Source organism: Thalassophryne amazonica, chromosome 8 (genome assembly GCF_902500255.1).
Source record: "Thalassophryne amazonica chromosome 8, fThaAma1.1, whole genome shotgun sequence".
Classification (NCBI taxonomy): Eukaryota; Metazoa; Chordata; class Actinopteri; order Batrachoidiformes; family Batrachoididae; genus Thalassophryne; species Thalassophryne amazonica.
The window spans coordinates 110,803,873-110,821,056 of record NC_047110.1 but is presented as its reverse complement, the minus strand read 5'-3'; the positions used below and the strand labels follow the sequence as shown (position 1 = coordinate 110,821,056).

The 17,184-nt window shown below is 42.6% G+C and overlaps 1 protein-coding gene across 1 annotated transcript in view; it reads right to left on the bottom strand.

The window, feature by feature from the left end:
* Positions 1-901: 901 nt before the first annotated feature.
* mbtps1 (membrane-bound transcription factor peptidase, site 1) overlaps positions 902-17,184 on the bottom strand; it is a 50,519-nt gene continuing 34,236 nt past the window's right edge. The window contains exons 12-23 of the mRNA XM_034177268.1: positions 16,757-16,901; positions 16,420-16,608; positions 15,885-16,057; positions 14,946-15,061; positions 14,488-14,644; positions 11,161-11,285; positions 10,985-11,062; positions 9,154-9,294; positions 8,925-9,056; positions 8,686-8,812; positions 6,698-6,828; positions 902-1,695 (exon numbers count right to left, since the gene is read on the bottom strand). Of these exons, the coding sequence (XP_034033159.1) occupies positions 1,496-1,695; positions 6,698-6,828; positions 8,686-8,812; positions 8,925-9,056; positions 9,154-9,294; positions 10,985-11,062; positions 11,161-11,285; positions 14,488-14,644; positions 14,946-15,061; positions 15,885-16,057; positions 16,420-16,608; positions 16,757-16,901 (1,714 nt within the window). The 3' untranslated portion in view covers positions 902-1,495. The remainder of the gene's footprint in view (positions 1,696-6,697; positions 6,829-8,685; positions 8,813-8,924; positions 9,057-9,153; positions 9,295-10,984; positions 11,063-11,160; positions 11,286-14,487; positions 14,645-14,945; positions 15,062-15,884; positions 16,058-16,419; positions 16,609-16,756; positions 16,902-17,184) is intronic.

The following is a 17,184-nucleotide window of genomic DNA, read 5'->3' as shown; positions in this document are numbered from 1 at the left end:
CCTGTTAAAAGGGAGTTTATCCTTCCCACTGTCGCCAAGTGCTTGCTCACAGGGGGTCGTTTTGACCGTTGGGGTTTTTACGTAATTATTGTATGGCCTTGCCTTACAATATAAAGCGCCTTGGGGCAACTGTTTGTTGTGATTTGGCGCTATATAAATAAAATTGATTGATTGACACATATACACACACACACACACACATATACATATACACACACACATACACACACATATACACTCAACAAAGATATGAACACAACACTTTTGGTTTTGCTCCCATTTTGTATGAGATGAACTCAAAGATCTAAAACTTTTTCCACATACACAATATCACCATTTCCCTCAAATATTGTTCACAAACCAGTCTAAATCTGTGATAGTGAGCACTTCTTTGCTGAGATAATCCATCCCACCTCACAGGTGTGCCATATCAAGATACTGATTAGACACCATGATTAGTGCACAGGTGTGCCTTAGACTGCCCACAATAAAAGGCCACTCTGAAAGGTGCAGTTTTGTTTTATTGGGGGGGATACCAGTCAGTATCTGGTGTGACCACCATTTGCCTCATGCAGTGCAACACATCTCCTTCGCATAGAGTTGATCAGGTTTTCAATTGTGGCCTGTGGAATGTTGGTCCACTCCTCTTCAATGGCTGTGCGAAGTTGCTGGATATTGGCAGGAACTGGTACAGGCTGTCGTGTACGCCGGTCCAGAGCATCCCAAACATGCTCAATGGGTGACATGTCCGGTGAGTATGCCGGCCATGCAAGAACTGGGACATTTTCAGCTTCCAAGAATTGTGTACAGATCCTTGCAACAATCAATCAGTGAGACCAGATTTGAGTCAAATATGCAATAAATCTGGATTGAACCATCAGTGTGAACATATCAAGCAGAATGATTTGAATATGCTTTTTTTATTTGAAGATGTATTTAAAGAGTTTGTTGACCATCAGGTCACAAAGAAGAATATTAACACAAGGTTTGGCCAGAGTTCATTATAAAATATTCTTTAAAAAAAAAAAAAAGAGAAAAAAAGGAAAAAAAAAAAGACTGAATCCATATGGGCAGGATCTGACTGTCCATTCAGGAAAAAACAGTCCATCCTCAGGTCCACTGTCCACCTGTCGTTATGTGACTGTATGAAGCGACTATGTTTGTGTGTCAGGGCATCAACAAATTAAATAAATAGAAAAGTCAAAAATATTTCATCAATGAAGAAGGTGTTTGGTCAGAAAAGCAAGAACACCGTTTTTGGACCAGGCACAACACCAAGGAATACTGTTCATTAGTCCACAAATCCACGCACCCGGGCCACAGAGACACGGAAACGGTTTCTGCTGACGTACCTGCAGCTGAAGTTTGTCAACAGGCTCCAAGACGTTCGCCTCTAGAGTTTATGACACTTTGATTAAGCCCGAACCTCTGACATCTGCCAGGGTAAAGCCCACTCTGGTCCGAACCCAGCACCAGCTGTACATCGCAGGTCCAATCAGACCGTCGGGTTCTTCCCAGTCGCCGTCTGCTGCTGCAGGTATGTGGGACGTTTGATGCGGGGTTTCCTGCGCTTGGGTTTGCTCTTGGCTTTTGTGAGTTGGACCACAAAAAAGGAAAGAACCACCATGGCTCCCAGAAAGGCAAAAACAGGAATGGTCTGACCCACTTCCTGGTTGTAACGACCAGGCATTATTCCTGAGTGGAAAAGAGCAAAGGTCAGTCAAACGTTTACACCAACAGTCATTTTGTTTATATCAATATCATCTCAACTAGAAGACATCAGCTTGTCAGAAAATGAACTGTCAAAATAAAATCAAACTCATCATCTACATCTTTGTTCTACTTTTCTTTTTGCTCTAAGATTGAGCAGGTTTTTTTTGTTGTTGTTTTGCTTAAGGGCATTTTGAGACTTGGCTTCACTCTGGGTTCAGAACTACTGACCTGTCAGTTTGTGCTCAATAATACATGAGTTGTATTCGATGGAGCTCAAGAGCAGAAAGTCAGAGCATTTAATGCACAAAGTGGAGAAAACAACAACAACAACAAAAGATGCTTCATTTAAATAAAGACACAAAAGAAATTGGGCACAAGACGGAGGACTGGATAACCTTTAATGTATCAGCTACCAATTTACGGAATAACATCGACTTTGGAGCTGACAACCATTTTTTGAGTTCCCAAGTAGGAATAAGGCACTGCAGTCTCGTTTGAACCCTGCGTGATATTGTGGGATTTGACTACTTATGGGAACAGCTGTTCCCTTTGCGCAGTATATACACAGCATAACTTCACACGGACAAATGGTGTACAGTTTTGTTTTTGGCTGCAATCACTGAAGCAGTCGCGAAAAGTGCAGTTTTTTTTCTGTTCCCAGTGGAGAAGGGAAGACAAGGCAAATGGGAGAGGTCGTGTCAGTAAGTGCTAGCCTACACACCTAGCCAGAGTAGCTGTGTTCTCTCGCTTGCAACCCTGCCTCAACACAATTGAGCACGGGGTCATAAACAAACTGCAACACATGTCCACTTTCCACCGCATCATCACTTTTTCTTTGCATTTTCACTTTGTTTGCGTGTAATTCACCCAAAATCTCAGAGAAAGTGCCATGTAGAGAAACTACATCATATGCATCATATTTTACCCCTTTAGCGCCTGCGTTACCCAATTTTGCCCTCTGGTGGAGGAAGAAGTAAGTCAATGCCAGTCCATCACAAGTTACTTCCCCAGCTAAGACCGGAACCCATTTCCAGCTGGGTGGGCTGAGAAGATTAGCTTATAATGCGCCAAATCACAGCAAAAGCCATCTCAAGGCGCCTTACATAAAACAAGTCAACATAAAATTGAATAAATCATTAAAAATGAATAAAAAAAATTCAAATACATGAATAAAAACAGAAGTAAAAGAATAAAACAAATAAAAATAAAAACCATCCATAAGAAAGAGAATAAAAATAGGTTTTGAGTCTTGACTTAATGTCCACAGACTCAGACTGCCTCACGGTCGCAGGAAGACTGTTCCACAGGGTGGGTGCACGATACGAAAAGGCTCTTTGACCTGCTGACTTCTTCCTCACCCTGGGAACACAGAGAAGTCCCGCATCCTGCGACCGCAAAGCCCGGGCCGGCACGTAGAGTTCCACCAGATCAGCCAGATAAGATGGCGCCAGTCCATGAACAACCTTATAAGTCAATAACAAAACCTTAAAATCTGCTCTCACAGAGACAGGGAGCCAGTGCAAAGATGCCAAAATGGGTGTGATATGTTCAGACCTTCTGCTACGTGTCAGAAGTCTGGCGGCAGTGTTCTGAACCAGCTGAAGACCCCTAATGCTGGACTGTGGTAACCCTGAAAATAGAACATTACAATAATCTAGTCTAGAAGAAACAAAAGCATGAATCAGGGTCTCAGCATCAGCCATGGACAGGATGGGGCGGATCCTCGCTATATTTCTCAGATGGAAAAAAGCAGTCCTAGTAACATCCCTGATGTGGAGGTCAAAAGACAACGTGGGATCAAAAATTACCCCAAGGTTCCTCATTTTGTCCGTATGATCTATGACACAGGAACCCAGGCTGAGCGCCAGCTGGTCAAACTGAGGCCGATGTCTCGCTGGACCAAGAACCATCATTTCAGTCTTATCAAAGTTTAAAAGTAGGAAGTTACTAGACATCCAACTTCTCACTGATAGAAGACAGTCCTCCAGGGATTTTATGGGAGTGAGATTTCCCGTAGTTATCGGCATGTACAACTGAGTATCATCAGCATAACAATGAAAGGCAATCCCAAAACTCCACAGTATATGCCCAAGGGGTGCCACATACAGGGAGAAAAGCAAGGGGCCTAAAACAGATCCCTGTGGAACCCCAAATCTCATGTCAGCAAGGTCAGAGGTAGTGCCATTATACAAGACACATTGAGAACGACTGGACAGATATGAAATTCTCCAACCTATTGGGCAAAATATGATGATCCACGGTATCAAACGCAGCACTGAGATCTAACAACACCAAAACCGTAGTGGTGTCTGAGTCCATTGCTCGCAGAAGATCATTCACAACTTTAGTGAGCGCTGTCTCTGTGGAGTGATATTTCCTAAAAGCAGACTGCAGCGGCTCAAAAGATCATTCTCAGTGAGGTGGTCTATGAGCTGCCGTGAAACCACCTTTTCTAAAATTTTGGAACAGAATGATAGATTTGATATTGGCTTGTAATTTTTCAATACACTAGGGTCAGATTTCTTAAGTAATGGTTTAATCACTGCTGATTTAAAACATTTCGGAACAGATCCAGAGGTTAACGACAGATTAATAATTTCCAGCATAGTCGGCCCAAGAGTGGGCCACAGGTCCTTAATTTTGTTAGTATGGGATCAAATAAACAGGTTGTGCTTTTTGTAGACGCCACAAGTTTCATCAGCACGCCCAATGAAATACTATTAAATTCTGTCAATCTAGGTAACACCTCAGTGGTAGCGCCCACCTCCATAGCAGGTTTTAACGGCTGGGCCGAGGCGTGCTGAGATATGCTCAGCCTAATATCTTCTATTTTCTTCTCAAAATAATCCAAGAAATCCTGTGCTGAAAAGGGAGAACGACTAACAGGTGGCTGCCTGTGAATAAGAAATGCGACCGTGTCAAACAAAAACTTTGAGTTATGTTTGCTTTTACTGATCAAATCAGAGTAATAGGTCCGCTTCGTGGCCAGTAGTGCATGCTTATAATCTAAAATAGCATCCCGCCACACAAGGCGGAACACCTAATTTGGAATAACGCCATTTTTGTTCCAAACTTCTAGCCTTCTGTCTGAGGTCACGCAAATAATCAATGAACCAAGGTGACTGTGCCTTAGGAGGGCATGACCTTAAAAGAGGGGGCGCAATCTTATCAAGCGTAGTTTTAAGCGTTAAATTTAGACTATCTGCGAGGCTGTCCACTGATTTAGCATTCTCCAGATTCAAAGCTAAAATATCAGGTAGTCTGGCCTCAAGTTCAGTCATAGTTGAGGGTTTAATACGATGCTGCAGTAGTAGACAAGGTTGTTGTTTCACTAAACGTGGCAGCGTAAATGTAAACCTGATAAGTGAATGGTCAGAAACTATAGATGCGAGAGGCAAAAAGTCAGTATTTGTGACAGCAAACCCACGTGCAAGAACCAGATCCAGGGTATTTCCACTAATGTGTGTCGGGTCCTGAATGCATTGCTGGAATCCTAAAGCATCCACAATTTGCATAAATGATTTGCTAAGTGGATCAGAGGGCTTATTTATATGAATGTTAAAGTCACCAATAATCAAAATGTTGTCTGCACTAGTTGACAAACTAGAGATGAATGCACCAAATTCATCTAAGAAGTCAGAATATGGGCCAGGGGGCCTATAAACAGTGACAAAATAACATAGCTGAGCTCCAGTTTTATGACCCTGACAGTACTTAGCATCATGGGCACAGCGGAGAGTCAGATGCTGAAAGGAATTAGATTTGTGACCCCCAACAGCTAATAAAGAAACCTAGATTTGTAAATAAAAGCCACACCCCCGCTTTGCTTCACACCACGAGACACGTGACTAAATGTGTACGCTGGTGGCAGGCCTCATTCAAAGGAAGGAGAGTTGTGGGTTTGAGCCAGGTTTCACACAAGACAATCATATCTAAATGGTGATCCATGATTAAATCATTAATCAACAATGATTTTGAGGACAGTGATCTGATGTTCAGGAGACCCAGGGTAAGGACCTCAGTGAGGATGACAGTCTCAGTGTTCGGAACCCGGCGAAGCCCAGGTTCCGACAGCGCCACTGGCGCACATCAATCCGGCGAAGACGTGGACGGCCGGGCCAACAGTCCTCAGAGCCGACCAGCGGCACCACACAGGCTCTAACCGGATCCACAAGGCACCAGGGCAGCACAGATCCTGCCAGAATTCTGTGCACAGCTCGTCCGGAAGCCAAACAGCAGGCCAAACAGAACTTCAGCTTCACCAGACGTCCACTCCGTCTCCCGCGGCGACGACTGCGCTTTCGGCCGAAAGGCAGCGCAGGAGCACGGCACAGAAAAACCGGCACCTCCGATAAAAATGAGGGCAGAAAGTTCTGTCCACCCGCCGATAACCACACCACACCACGAACCGGGGGCTGGAGATCCAGCAGAGTTTGGCAATCATACACCCGCAGTGCCTCTGACTTAAAAACAGCATAAATTAAAAACAATAAAATAAACAGACTGGAGAGCAGCAGATGAGCAGCCAGACACAACGGCGCCATCTTGGCACTCCCTCCCTTTTAAGATGCAGATAAAGAGTCTTGTCCAAGGACATGGACAGGTAATGTGTCCAGGAATCGAACCCAGGTCTAAAATATTGACAAAACAACTCCTATCCCCATGAACTAACACGATTAATTGCCTCTCAATCATTATGTCAGCCTGTATGATTACATAAATGTGAAACTGTGCAACTTAAATACATAAACTTTTCTGGTGGCATTTTCTTTTTTTCTTATTTGAAAATCAGAGTTCCCAGTTCCCACTGAATGCAGCAGCAGCCTTCATCTCTACTACAGATGTTTCTTTTTCTCAAGGCTGCACCAACAGATAGGAGCGACTGTGGCGTCAGTGGCGCACCAACGTTCTGTTCATGTTAATGACCCGAGACGGCAGCACTGGACTGAAACCCACATAAAGAGGACTGTGGTGCTGTGGTTACCTCCAGGTATGTCCCAGGCCCCGCTCTCTCCCGGGGACAGTGGCCTGACCTGGGGACGATACGGCCTGACGTTAGGCAGTGTGATCTTATCCAGATCCACCGAGAGAAGCTTCTGGTGCTTCCACAGGTTACTGAGGGCAGAAAGAGAGACAAAAGGGTGACGTTCTAAAGGTTAAAACCAGATCGGCAGCCTGCAGTATAATCGACACGAGGCTCTAAATGTGCCCCATTCCTACAAAGTGGGGCACATTTCTTCCTTTACATGGAGCGCTGACTGAAGAAAACATCACTGAATATTCATGAAACAGTCTGTAAATTTGTTCAGAAGAGACACAAATGTGAAGCTGGCGGGAAAAGTACAAGAGCAAAAAGCACAACAGCAAAACCACATTCTGGACACAAAAATTTTAATTTTACCAACAGAAAATCAGAGGGGCTAAAAAAATAAATGACATGCTCAAATATCTAATAATGACATATTTCTTTTGTTGTTTTTTTATTAAGAGATTACTGCTGGGCTTTTGCCACGCAGCCTGCAAAATAAATCAAATCAATTTTATTTATATAGCACCAAATCACAACAAACAGCTGCCCCAAGGCACTTTATATTAAGGCAAAAGCCATACAATAATTACAGAAAAACCCCAACGGTCAAAACGACCCCCTATGAGCAAGCACTTGGCGACAGTGGGAAGGAAAAACTCCCTTTTAACAAGAAGAAACCTCCAACAGAACCAGGCTCAGGGAGGGGCAGTATTCTGCTGGGACTGGTTGGGGCTGAGGGAGAGAATCAGGAAAAAGACATGCTGTGGAAGAGAGCAGAGATCAATCACTAATGATTAATTGCAAAGTGGTGCATACAGAGCAAAAAGAGGTGAATAAAAAGAAACACTCAGTGCATCATGGGAACCCCCCAGCAGTTTAAGTCTACAGCAGCATAACTAAGGGATGGTTCAGGGTCACCTGATCCAGCCCTAACTATAAGCTTTTTCAAAAAGGAAAGTTTTAAGCTTAATCTAAAAAGTAGAGAGGGTGTCTGTCTCCCTGATCTGAATTGGGAGCTGGTTCCACAGGAGAGGAGCCTGAAAGCTGAAGGCTCTGCCTCCCATTCTACTCTTACAAACCCTAGGAACTACAAGTAAGCCTGCAGTCTGAGAGCGAAGCGCTCTATTGGGGTGATATGGTACTAAGAGGTCCCTAAGATAATATGGGACCTGATTATTCAAAACCTTATAAGTAAGAAGAAGAATTTTAAATTCTATTCTGGAATTAACAGGGAGCCAATGAAGAGAAGCCAATATGGGTGAAATATGCTCTCTCCTTCTAGTCCCCTTTAGTACTCTAGCTGCAGCATTTTGAATTAACTGAAGGCTTTTCAGGGAACTTTTAGGACAACCTGATAATAATGAATTACAATAGTCCAGCCTAGAAGAAATAAATGCATGAATTAGTGTGAAAATACAGAAAATATAGAAATATATTATATATAGAAAATACAGTGTGAATGCAGAAGTCCATGATACCTCAAACACTATGAATCTCATCAAACTGCATCTTCCCAAATGAAAACGGTATGTCATCAGGATAACTGATTAAAATCTGGTTCACTTTGATGCACCAAATCATACAAAAATCCAGTTTGATTTGCCTGTCTGCTGCCACCTGTTGGGTGGTTGGAGAGTGCTGACGGACTGATGGAAATTAGGAGCAGGTGTGTAGAATACATGTGTCCTTTGTCTGCCACCTGCTGGAATTATTTTGTTATCTCATTGTGTGTTTCTGTGTGTGAGATCGCTTCCCCTGTTCAGTGTTGTTTGTGTTTGGTGCCATCTGTATTGCTAGCACAGAACAATGACAACATGGTTTGTTTGTTTGGGGCCTGATAAAGAGAAGTCACATGACCAGGATCATTTCACGCCGACGGTTAAAACACGGCAAGTCTGATTACCTCACAGGTGGATAATTAACACTGTAAAAGTTCGAGCTACCTGGGCGCCGTCTCATTGACTGGCTGTGGTTTTGCCCAAAACAAGTGGGGGCAGGCAGGCAGGGGGCGGGGCTTTGGGTCTCCCAGATGAGTCTCCAGAACCTTGGAGTAACGGTAAAGATGGTTTCCTGGGTTGAAAGACAAAAAGATCTTTTTGTTTTCAAACAATGTAAACCAGTGGGCGTGTCCAGCTGAGCGTCACTAAACTAAGACATGTATTTGAGTAGATCTTCCCCTCACCTTCCAGTCTCTGTGGCAGTAGCCGGTCTGTGCCTGTTGGTGGCGCTACCCGGCTGTGTGAGTGGCTGAGACTGGGCGGAGTCATACTGTAGGACGTATACTGGAGGAGAGCGTCTAACAGCCAGAAACAGTCTGGATGAAAAAAAAAAATCAAAAACAGTCACTCTTTTGTTTGTGTTACACAGTGAGGACTAAAACAACTAGAACCACACACACTGTAAAGCGTTACCTTTCTGTCTGTGACTGTCGTCTATACAGTTGGAATCTCCGTAGAGAGCGATACGCCCACCTCCATCAGAGGGCGTTTGGTACAGTCCCAGGATGGGGACTTCTTCCACTACTGCCGTCTCCTGCTTCAACACTTCCAGACCTACCAGATACAAACAACATGATGACAGTTTAACCCTCTGGGGTCCATGGACGCACCAGCGTGTCCGAGTTAACTTTTTGTCATAGTTCTATTCATACGTCAGTGACGGAATGTCACAGAGACTTTGCTTGGCCACTTCCTGAAAGTACAAAGTTTAGGATCTTGCCCCATCTCTGCTCTAGGTCATCTTTGATTCTAGAGGCCGGAGAACATCACATGGTCAAAGCTTGCCTGCTGCCTCTGCTCTCAGCAGACATTGTCACTCTCACTGTTAATGTACATCTACACAGATTAACAGGTCTGTTATTCAGAACATTTGTTAGTTTGTTAGAAGTTCAAGTTCATTTGCCATTTGCAGTATTAAAACCACATTGGGAAAAATGGTGCAAGGAGCTCAAAAGTGCACACACAAACAATAAAAAGACATAAAAGAACTAAAAAAGGCCATAAAAATGACAAAGCCACAAAGTAATTTAAGATACATTTAAAACTAATCAAAGAGTATTGATCATTGCCACGGCTTGTGGGAAGAAACTTTTTCTATAACGTGATGTCCCACATTTAATAGACCGATAGCGCCTACCGGAGGGAAGGAGCTCAAACAGGTCCCTGGCAGGATGGAGGAGATCTTTAGTAATAGCCAAAGCCTTTTTTTGTAAATGTCCTCCAGGACAGACAGTTCCACAACAATAGTCCTACTGGCTGAACGAACCACTCTATTCAAAGCCTTCCTTTCTTTAGCAGTGGCATTTCCAAACCATGCAGTTATAGCGTTTGTAAGAAGACTTTCAATGCAGTTGTGATAAAAATTTAAGAGAATATTCTTGTTCAGCGTAAATTCTTTCAGCTTACACAGAAAAAAAAAGCCGTTGTCGAGACTTTTTAACAATTCTGTTGGTGTTATAATTCCAGCTCAAGTCATCAGATAAAAACAATCCCAGAAATTTACAGTTTTCAACTGTTTTCACCTCAGCGCCATTTAATATGATGGGAGCATAAGATCTATTTTTACTGATCTATTCTGTTTGTCTGTCTGAATGTTTGTTAGTTTGTCTCTGTGTTTGACAGATTGACTCTCCATTAGTCTGACTATTTCAAAATGATCAAAGTCACTCTGCATGAGTTACATTTGGTATAAAAGTCATGGATATGAATGGGCGTCTTTGACTAGGGGCGGCTCGCAAAAAAAGTGTAAATGCAATGAATGAATGAAGCTTGATATGTAGTAAGCATTTTTATTGAGTGTCATTTTACTGAATCACTCAACAATTTAGGAATATGCAGTGACTGACAGAATTTTCACTGAATACAAGATTGGTAGGCTCATTTCTAGCATCAAAATAGTTTGTTCACAGAAATAAAGGTGTATTTTCAATACAGATTTTAAAGAATTTTCTAAAAATGCATTTCATATTCAGGGGCCAAATTCTCTATATAGGGCTGTAGATAAATATGTCAAAGATTCAAAAAGCTGAGATTGTTCCCGACATTTTGATAGGCAACACATGGGCATTGTACTAAAACAAAGTACATTTAAATGGGAAACACTGAAAGTATGGTAAAAAAAAAAAGGGGGGGGGGGGGGGCGGGGGTGCAAAACACCCTTAGACCCCATAATGTTAAAAAGTACCATCAATCAGTACAGTTAGTAAAAGGGGCTGTGTTACACTAAGGCAGGAGGGGATACTACCTTGGTCCTTAAGATTCTTGGCAATCACTATTCCATCTTCTGGGAATCGGGCAAGGCTGCAACCTGAGGCGTAGTACACTTAAAAAAATGAAAAGAATGAGTATAGGAGGAACTTAAATTAACAATAAGAATATCTACAACAGAGCACAGGATTAATAATATTCCATATTCCTTACTGTCATGATCAGCCAAAGTGAAGTCTCCCTCATACAACCCGTCACTGAAAGCCATCCCCCACACTGAGATCAGGTCATTTAAAGCTGGCACATTGGCGCCCCCTGTGTCCGGCATCCACCACTGCCTGCATGCAACAACAAGAAAATCATCCATTCAACCAGCAGAGCTTAAAATGCCAACTGAAGAATCATAGCAACATCTGACAGAAGCTGTGGAAGTGATCGGCTAAAAATGTGCACCATCACATATTATGGATGCACGAGTCAATAAACCACAATATCAGACCATCTGCTAAATTGGCAAAACTGAAGTTAATATTTGACAGCATGCACCTCCCTGTTTGTTTTCATGGGGAGGTGATGGTCTAGTGATTAAGTGTTGGGCTTGAGACTAGAAGATCCTCGGTTCAAATCCCAGCCTGACTGGAAAATCACTAAGGGCCCTTAGGCAAGGTCCTTAATCCCATATTGCTCCCAGTGTGTAGTAAGCGCCTTGTATGGTAGCACCCTCACATCAGGGTGAATATGAGGCATTATTTGTAAAGTACTTTGAGCATCTCATGCAGATGGAAAAGTTCTATATAAGTCCATTCAATTACCATTTTATGAAAGTCGTACCAGTGAAGTCATAATTAAAAAACAAGTTTTACAGATGTTTTATAGACACACACATTCAATAAGTGAAAAGCAGGAAGAAGACATGTTGGGAAATGATCAATCGTCCAGTCAAAAGCATATAGTGCCGGTTAATTTGGGGTGTGTTCAGACTGTGCATAAGGTGCAAAGGGGTTTTATCTGACAACAGACACCAGTGAGAGGTTTTCTGATGAATTAATAGATTTGTGGGCAAATCAAAGTGCACGATGAGACAGAAGCCACCAAAGCTCCCTGAGGTGAAGCAGTCAGGTCAGGTAGCATGCTGTGTTGTGTACCCACAAAAAGTAGCCATGTATTATGTTGCACCCAGGTGAGACGTGGGCATCCTCTTGGCCTTCCCCAGTCCCTGGGAACAAGACGCCTGTCCAAAATGTTATAGCTTGTGTTTCCGCACAATATAAAAGATGATACCCCTCAACATAGTGTCCCTAAGTTAACTGTTCATTTGACATGCAAGTTGTTATAATCATACCCAAGAATCCTCTGAAGGGACCTAGTATCAAAGAGATCCAGTCTTCACCTTAGGTGAGGAACATAGTGAGGAAATGGAAGACTGCAGGCACAGTACTAGTTAAGTCCTGAAGTGGCAGGCCAAGAAAAATCTCAGATAAGCTGAAGCAAAGGATGGTGAGAACAGTCACAGTCAACCCACAGACCTGCTCCAAAGACCTACAACATGATCTTGCTGCAGATAGTGTCTCTGTGCATCGTTCAACTATAGAGCGCACTTTGCACAAAGATGCTGTATGATGCTGTAATGCAGAGGAAGCCTTTTTTGCGTAAACGCCACAAACACAGTCGCTTGAGGTATCCTAAAGCACATTTGGACAAGCCAGCTTCATTCTGGAATAAGGTGCTGTGGACTGATGAAACTAAAATTGAGTTATTTGGACAGAACAAGGGGCTGAAAAAGAACACAGCATTCTTGCTACCTACAGTAAAATTTGGAGGTGGTTCCATCATGCTGTGGGACTGTGTGGCCAGTGCAGGTATTGGGAATCTTGTTAAAGTTGAGGGTCACATGGATTCCAGTCAATATCAGCAGATTCTTGAGAGCAATGTTCAAGAATCAGTGACAAAGTTGAAGTTGCACTGGCGCCCTCTCTGCGGTGCTGGTATAGTTTTTCCCAAAAACTACAGAGGATCTTCAGACAGCACAAAATCCCAGTTTACTTTATACCGATTAACACCTTGAGACAGAAATTAGTTCACCCTAAGGACAGGATCCCTAGTTACAAAGAGAGCAATGTAGTGTATTCTATCAGATGTCAGGAAAACTGTAACGAACACTACATAGGTGAGACTAAGCAACCTTTACACAAAAGACTATACCAGCACAGCAGAGAGGGCGCCAGTGGACCTCAGTCTGCAGTTCATCTCCACCTTAAAGACACTAACCACACGTTTGAGGACAAGGAAGTTAAAATATTAGCCAGAGAAAATAAATGGTATGAGAGAGGGGTCAAGGAGGCATTCTTTGTGAAACGTTTGAAAGCCAGCCTTAACCGGGGAGGGGTCTGAGACACGCTTTGTCCCCTGTTTACAATGGGGTACTCAGGTCAAAGGAGTTTCAGTCCTTTGTTCATGGTAATGAGTCATTCACATCATCAGGAGAGTCATCAAGGGAGCCATCAAGAAAGGCATCCATCCCATCATTAGGAGGGACAGCTGCCCTGTCATTAGGAGAGTGCTAACTAGAGCACAACAGTTGCTAATTAGAGCTATTGTTTAGTCACTAGCCTATAGCAGTCTGCCTCTCAGTAGGAGGGGTCTGGTTAGGTTTAAAACTCCAGCTTTTGTTGGCTTCTGTTCATTCGTCTCTACAAGAGTCAGACAGAAGTCAGACTTCCAGAGCAAGAATTTTAGCTGAGGAAGCTGCCGCGATTTGAAGCGAAACGTCCTCGCGTCAAGCAACCCAGTCCAGTCGAAGATTCAAGCTTCTCTACTATGGAAACCACCTGGACAACTGAGAGCCTACACAGAAACAAGCTTGAAATAGCGCTGATCAAAATAATGAGGATAAAATCTATATCGGATTCCTGATCGGGATGCAACGTCCGATTTCGATCAAGTCTGAAACCACATGATCGGGCCCGATTTCCGATCACATGATCGGATTGGGACATCCCTAATATACACCCACATGTAAGTTGCCCAGTTGAGACCTTGCTGCACATTTGAGCAGCTACTGCCGCCATCTAGTGGGCAATGTGAATATTTCAGGTGTTTTGCACATTTCCTACTTGAAACCCAAATATTTAGGGAAAAAAGCATTTAAAATGTTAGAAACACATGATTTTTTGGTGCACAGAGCTTTGACCTCCCAGTATTAATGTATAAAAACTTTGATTTTTAGAGTTTTACAGTTCTTGAGTTATAAGATACAAAAGTTTGCCGGAAAGACAGATGTATATAGATAGCTGTATACATGGGTGGAGGGTTGTTTGTGTCTGGGACAGAGAGCATAGGCCATCCCAGACACACACAACCACCACACTCTACCCTTACATCTTTACAACTATTATTTAGAGGCTATAAAAGAAGTTATACACCATTTTTCAATAAAGTATCACATTTCCCTATTTGGTTCTGAATTGTATGTGGTAATGGATATGTTAGTCAGCGCTGGTGATTTCTGTGTGGTCTATGTTTAGGTTGAGAGTTGAATACCTGGTGTTTTCATCGTAGAACTTGACCTTCCTCATGACAGAGATGTTGTACCAGTCACTGAAGATGATTAGCGAGAGACCTTTGTCCACGTCCCTCCGCAGCTTGGTGATCTCCTCTGGGAAGTACTCCTCCTCGCTGTCCACCATCAGCAGCGTGCCTGCAGAGACACAAAGGCGACCAAACTGTTAACATGTGCAACTGCAGAAGCTATGTCAAATAGGAGTCTTTTTGTGTGTGTTCAAGTACATCTCCATATTCTGAGGGTTTTTTCCTTCTGTACGACAGCAGCACATACATAAAGGGACCCAAAACTGGTGTGTACAAATTAATTTAGAAGTCTTTTGGTACAAGTTTGATTTCTTGTAAACAAAATTTTATTTACAATGTAAAAGACCTCATGATAGTTTCCCAATTGTCTGAAGGATGTTGAACCAAAAATGCATGTTCAGTAATCTTACCGTACTGACTGGCATCAAAGCAAGTTATGGGAGCTCCCAACACTTCTACGAAGTATCCCATACTCCTCAGGTGCTGATACATATCTCTGAAGTTAGTATGGATGTGGTCCCCATTCCTGAAAAGAACAAGAACAAAACATGTGGCCAAGTTGGTTTCGATTGAAACTTGATTGTCCAAATATTGAAAAGTACAGTTTGGCTCAAAAAGCAAACCACCCGCACAAGAAGCAGGTCAAAACCAGCTGTATTTTCTAATTCACCAATTTGTAAGCAGCTTTTATTTTTGAGAACATAGAAAAACTATCTTTGGAATGTTTATAATACTTTCATCTCAAAGACGGGTCATGATAGAAAGCAGTAGAAGATGTAGTACTGGATGTGTTTTTTGTTTGGAACGCTACCTTCATTAAATTATCAAGATAATTTAAAGCCTGTTATTAGGACTGCATTTGTATGAGCAGTTATGCATCACACACTGCAAAACTTGCTCCGTATTGAACGACGGGTTCATACTGAAAATGGATTTGGATGAGGACACATGAAAGAAGGCCTGCAGAATTTCGTCATTCATTTTCTAAATAAAATAAAACCAACAAATGTAAAGAAACTTTCAGAGACATTCCACAGTGTTCATGTGAGATAAATTGGAAATGTTTACAGTCTTCTAGCCACATAAGACATGGTGAACAGCCATATTAGTTTTTGTTGTTGGGGATTCACCTAATGTTTCCCTCGTCCCCACACAGGGAACAGTTGGGACAATATTTGAAAATGGTATATTCAAAACAAGGCATAGGCTTGAACCTAACACCATGTCCTTTGTCCTTCACTGTAATCATAGAGTGAGTGTCAGGTCTTACAATATGACTTCTTTATGTAATAAAATGACATTATTACACAATTACTGTTAAAGTTTCAAAACAAAGCATTTGCACAGACCAGTCTAGGGGATCATTTTTCATGCGGAGGTTATCCCGTGGGAAGTAGCCTGGTGGGTAGCGCAGGTTGTGGTACTGGTCCCACAGCACCCTTTTACTCCGTGGAGGAGTTGGAACAATCTTCACCTTGACTGGCAATTTGACGGTGGAAGTCAGATCACCGCCAACCTCAGACTGCAGTGGGTGAAAGGTCAAGATGATTATTGGTTGTGACAAATGTGATATTTCCAAATTGTGAAATGAAGGTAAGTATACCATTTCACATGGTTTACTACGCACCATGTATTCTCAAAGGAAAAACAAAAGCTTCTCATAGTAACAGAGATGGGAGGAAGTCACTCTCAAGTCATGAATCAGCAAGTCCCAAATCAAGTCTCAAGTCAAAATGACCATCAATTGTTTGCAAGCTGACTTGAGACTTGCTGATTCATGACTTGAGGATGACTTGACAGTGACTGTCCCACATCTGCATAGTAACACCTATAAATGACTCTGCATTAGGTACACAAAGGTCAGGTGTGGTTGCATCAACTCACGTCATTCTCTGCAGGTGATGCCACTGTAACCATCACATGACCTTGAGCGATCCCCTCCCATAATGCCGCTTTCTTGGCCACAGAGATGGACACAGCCAGGTAGCCGGCCCACGGCCAGAGCACTGGTGAGTACGAGACGGCCACATCAATGTGGTCGCCGTTCTGTGGAAGGTATGGCTGCCAGATGGGCTGAACGGGAGAGAAGACTCTTAAGAAGGCTCAAGAAGATAAATGTTTGTTTACAAATTTATGAACAACAGCGTTTTCTCCATGTCTATTGTAACGTTTCATGAAAAAGATGCTGAAATGACTGATTCTGATTGTTTATGGTGCTCACCTTGTCAACAATCCTACCGGTCACACCCATACCGTTGAGAATGGTCACGTTGACGATGGTGGGCATTCCTCCGTAGTAGATCGGCTGAGAGCAGTATGGCCACATGTACGGGCATTCTGTCAGGTCAATGTAGCTGGGAGAAAGACTGGCGGACAAGTCATAATGTTAGAGCACGGAATGCTTCACTTGTGTGGAGCACTTCCAAAACAAGACTTACACTATATTCTTTTTTTTTTTTTTAAGTTACAGAAAGAAGGTTACATGAAAAGAATGTTAAATAACTGTGTGTGGGGACAAATGATCAAAATTTGATCTTTATTTCAGCACATGAATTTTAGATGATCACTTAATTTATACTTAATCCCCTTATGGAAATTATGTGTCTGCATTTAACCTGTCCTATTCACAAACATTTTTCAAAATGGGGA